This window comes from Buceros rhinoceros, unplaced genomic scaffold, assembly GCF_000710305.1.
Source record: "Buceros rhinoceros silvestris isolate BGI_N320 unplaced genomic scaffold, ASM71030v1 scaffold17477, whole genome shotgun sequence".
NCBI lineage: Eukaryota > Metazoa > Chordata > Aves > Bucerotiformes > Bucerotidae > Buceros > Buceros rhinoceros.
In genome coordinates this window covers 11506-14318 of record NW_010421788.1, presented here as the reverse complement: position 1 = coordinate 14318, position 2813 = coordinate 11506, and the positions used below count along the sequence as shown (strand labels likewise).

The 2813-nt window shown below is 41.7% G+C and overlaps 1 protein-coding gene across 1 annotated transcript in view; it reads left to right on the top strand.

The window, feature by feature from the left end:
* The first annotated feature begins 535 nt into the window (after nt 1-535).
* Nucleotides 536-2813, top strand: part of FAM105A (family with sequence similarity 105, member A) — a 7566-nt gene continuing 5288 nt past the window's right edge. Inside the window, exons 1-4 of the mRNA XM_010139823.1 lie at nt 536-689; nt 798-829; nt 939-1030; nt 2269-2418. Of these exons, the coding sequence (XP_010138125.1) occupies nt 583-689; nt 798-829; nt 939-1030; nt 2269-2418 (381 nt within the window). The 5' untranslated portion in view covers nt 536-582. The remainder of the gene's footprint in view (nt 690-797; nt 830-938; nt 1031-2268; nt 2419-2813) is intronic.

Below are 2813 nucleotides of genomic sequence, written 5' to 3'. Positions count from 1 at the left end.
AATTTTTTTTTTTTTTTTTTTTGCTATTGAACAGTTGCTTAGGTATCTGTCTTCCTGTGACTCCATCATAACTATGTCTAACTTTCACTGTGTGGAGGAAGGCTTGGGAATGTGAGCCGGGTGCACTCAAAGCCCTAGAAACTTGAAAAACTATGTATGTAAAGTATATATATTAAATATATAAAAAATATACTTGCCTTTTATTTTTTTTTTTTTTTTTTTGCTATTGAACAGTTGCTTAGGTATCTGTCTTCCTGTGACTCCATCATAACTATGTCTAACTTTCACTGTGTGGAGGAAGGCTTGGGAATGTGAGCCGGGTGCACTCAAAGCCCTAGAAACTTGAAAAACTATGTATGTAAAGTATATATATTAAATATATAAAAAATATACTTGCCTTTTACACTTCATGTTTTCTGTTTCATTTGTACTTGGACAATTTTTTGTTTTGTAAGAAAACAAATAGAAAAAAATATTGCGAAACAGTGTCAAGACTTTTTTCCCCTCTCTCCTTTTGTCCCTGTTTTAGGAAGGCATGAGGTGCCGTCCTGGACAGCAGTCGCCAAGCAGTCCTTGTGTCTCATGTGGCAAAAAGTGAAAGTGCAGCTAATGCTAAGCATGTCTTTCCTGGTTGCTGTGTTTTGGTATTGCAGAAGGCTGTACAGCTTTCTAGCACAGCTACTGAAACGGTAGGTTTTTATTATGCAGTCTTTAATCTTCCACACTGTTGCTTATTTCAGTAAATAGTGACATTCAGCAACTCCTCTTTGACACCTGTTTTATCATTTGGATTTCAGGTGGAGCAACTACCTTCAGAGAAAACTCATAAGTAATCTTTTTGTTGTCATTCCATATTCATTGACACCTCCCTACCCCCAACTACCCTTCAGGTGCAGAACAGCAGAAGGTAACTAATCTGTGAATTAATCTTGGTTTAGGGAATGTCAGCGTGCTGACAGAAGTTGATCTACTTGGTTATAGTGCGAGAGAATGGAAAGGAGAAACAAAGCAGGCCAAACACATGAGGGAGGTAAGAGTTGAATTTTGATCTCTGCATGAGGATGGGAGAGAAGTAATAACTGGGAAAGGAATAGCACTGCTAGGGCAAGCAGCTGCTGCAGCTACCAGAGCTTGCTACACCAGCAGGTCAAAGGTAAAGCAAAAGGGACAGTGTGAACAGGGGTCTGAATAAAGGCTGCAGCAGTGCGGGTCAAAATGCAGATCTGGTTTTAGTCTTGCATCTCCTCTGAATTCCCCCTGGTCTCATGAGATCCTGAAGCAGCCTAACCTGCTTGCTGTCCTTAAATGGGGCATTCCCGTACTTGTCTTGTCTCTCCCTTTTTTCTCACCTCATTCTAGCGAAGCAGTCCCTCTTCGTGTTTTATGCTCTTAAGTCCTCTGTTGGATGTGTTTCTCCAAGATGGTGAGTTGATAGAACAACTTCCTGAAGGAACCTCCTCTGAAACCCCTGAGCTTGCTGAAGCAGCAGGAAGCTCCCCCAGCAGGGTGAATCCAGTAGGCTCGCTATCACAGCCAGTGCAGAGTAGGGGAGACTGCAGCTGAGATGTGGTGGTGGGATGGAGTGTGGAAGCCACCAAGGTGGAGGAGGACCAGGAACTGAGACTATGTTCCTGCCTGCTTCAGGAAGCAAACTGTAAGACTCATGCAGCAGCCTGTGGGACTGTAGAGTCCTTTTTTCAGTTCTCTGCTAGTTTCTTGCTCTGAATTGTCTCAGGTGAGAACCAGAGGTAATAAAAAGGAAATACAGGAGTGCGTAGCTGGAAGAAGGGCCATCTGCTTCAGCCCAGAGCTGCCAGATGTGCTCAGCCTCAGGTCACTGTTTCATGTTGGATTCAGGCCAGTGTAAGTTGTTTTTGCCAAAAGGAGTTATCTCCAGGTGCCTGTTTCTGCCCTTTTGCTGCTCCTTCCCATTGTCCGCACAAGCTGTGAAGTGTTTGAAGTTCAAGCTGTTGTGGTAAAGAAGTGTTTGCTGACGTGCTCCTCATTGATTGACCATGTCAGTGTGGGCTAGCAACAGTGTACAGACTGGAGCCAAGTCACTGGGTTTGGAGAGAGTGCAGAATCACTCTTAAGGGGCAGTGCTAGTTTAAGGTGTTTGCAATTTTTGTGTATATAAAACTTTAAAATATTGTCTCTTATTCCTCTGGCTTCCTCTCATGAGTAGTTTGAAATTTGATTCCAATCAACATGGGTTTTCTCCCAAGATTTACAATTTTTATTGATAAACTTTTTTTGGTCTTTTTCTAGGCCTATGAAGAATTGTTTCGGAGCTGTCATGTCAAATACCTGCGGCAAGTCAGGAGGGACAACTACTGCGTGCTAAGAGCGGTGCTTTTTCAGATATTCAGCCAAGGCATTCCTTTTCCGTCATGGATGAAGGAGAGAGATATATTGAAGGTAAAATTCGCCTTCTAAATGAACGTGATTCAGGTAACCTTGCTGCTGCAGAAGGAAGCTTTGTTTAATGTGAAAACTGACAAGTCTGCTGTGGAAGTAGAGGAGAATCACTATCAGAATTTAAAGAGAATTTTTTTAAACTCTTTGAACTACACTTAATTGAAAAAGCGTCCCTGATCTAAACATACCAATGTAAACATGAATGTAAATGGTTTAAAAAAAAAAAAAAAAAAAAAAAAAAAAAAAAAAAAAAAAAAAAAAAAAAAAAAAAAGGTGGGGGGGGGGATGGATGAATGTTACTGCTGCCCTGCTAGATGTCACTCCCTGAGAAGGATATTTGAATCCTCCTCATCCACACTGGTGCAAAGTCAGTGGCTCACTTGTGAGCTGCTGAG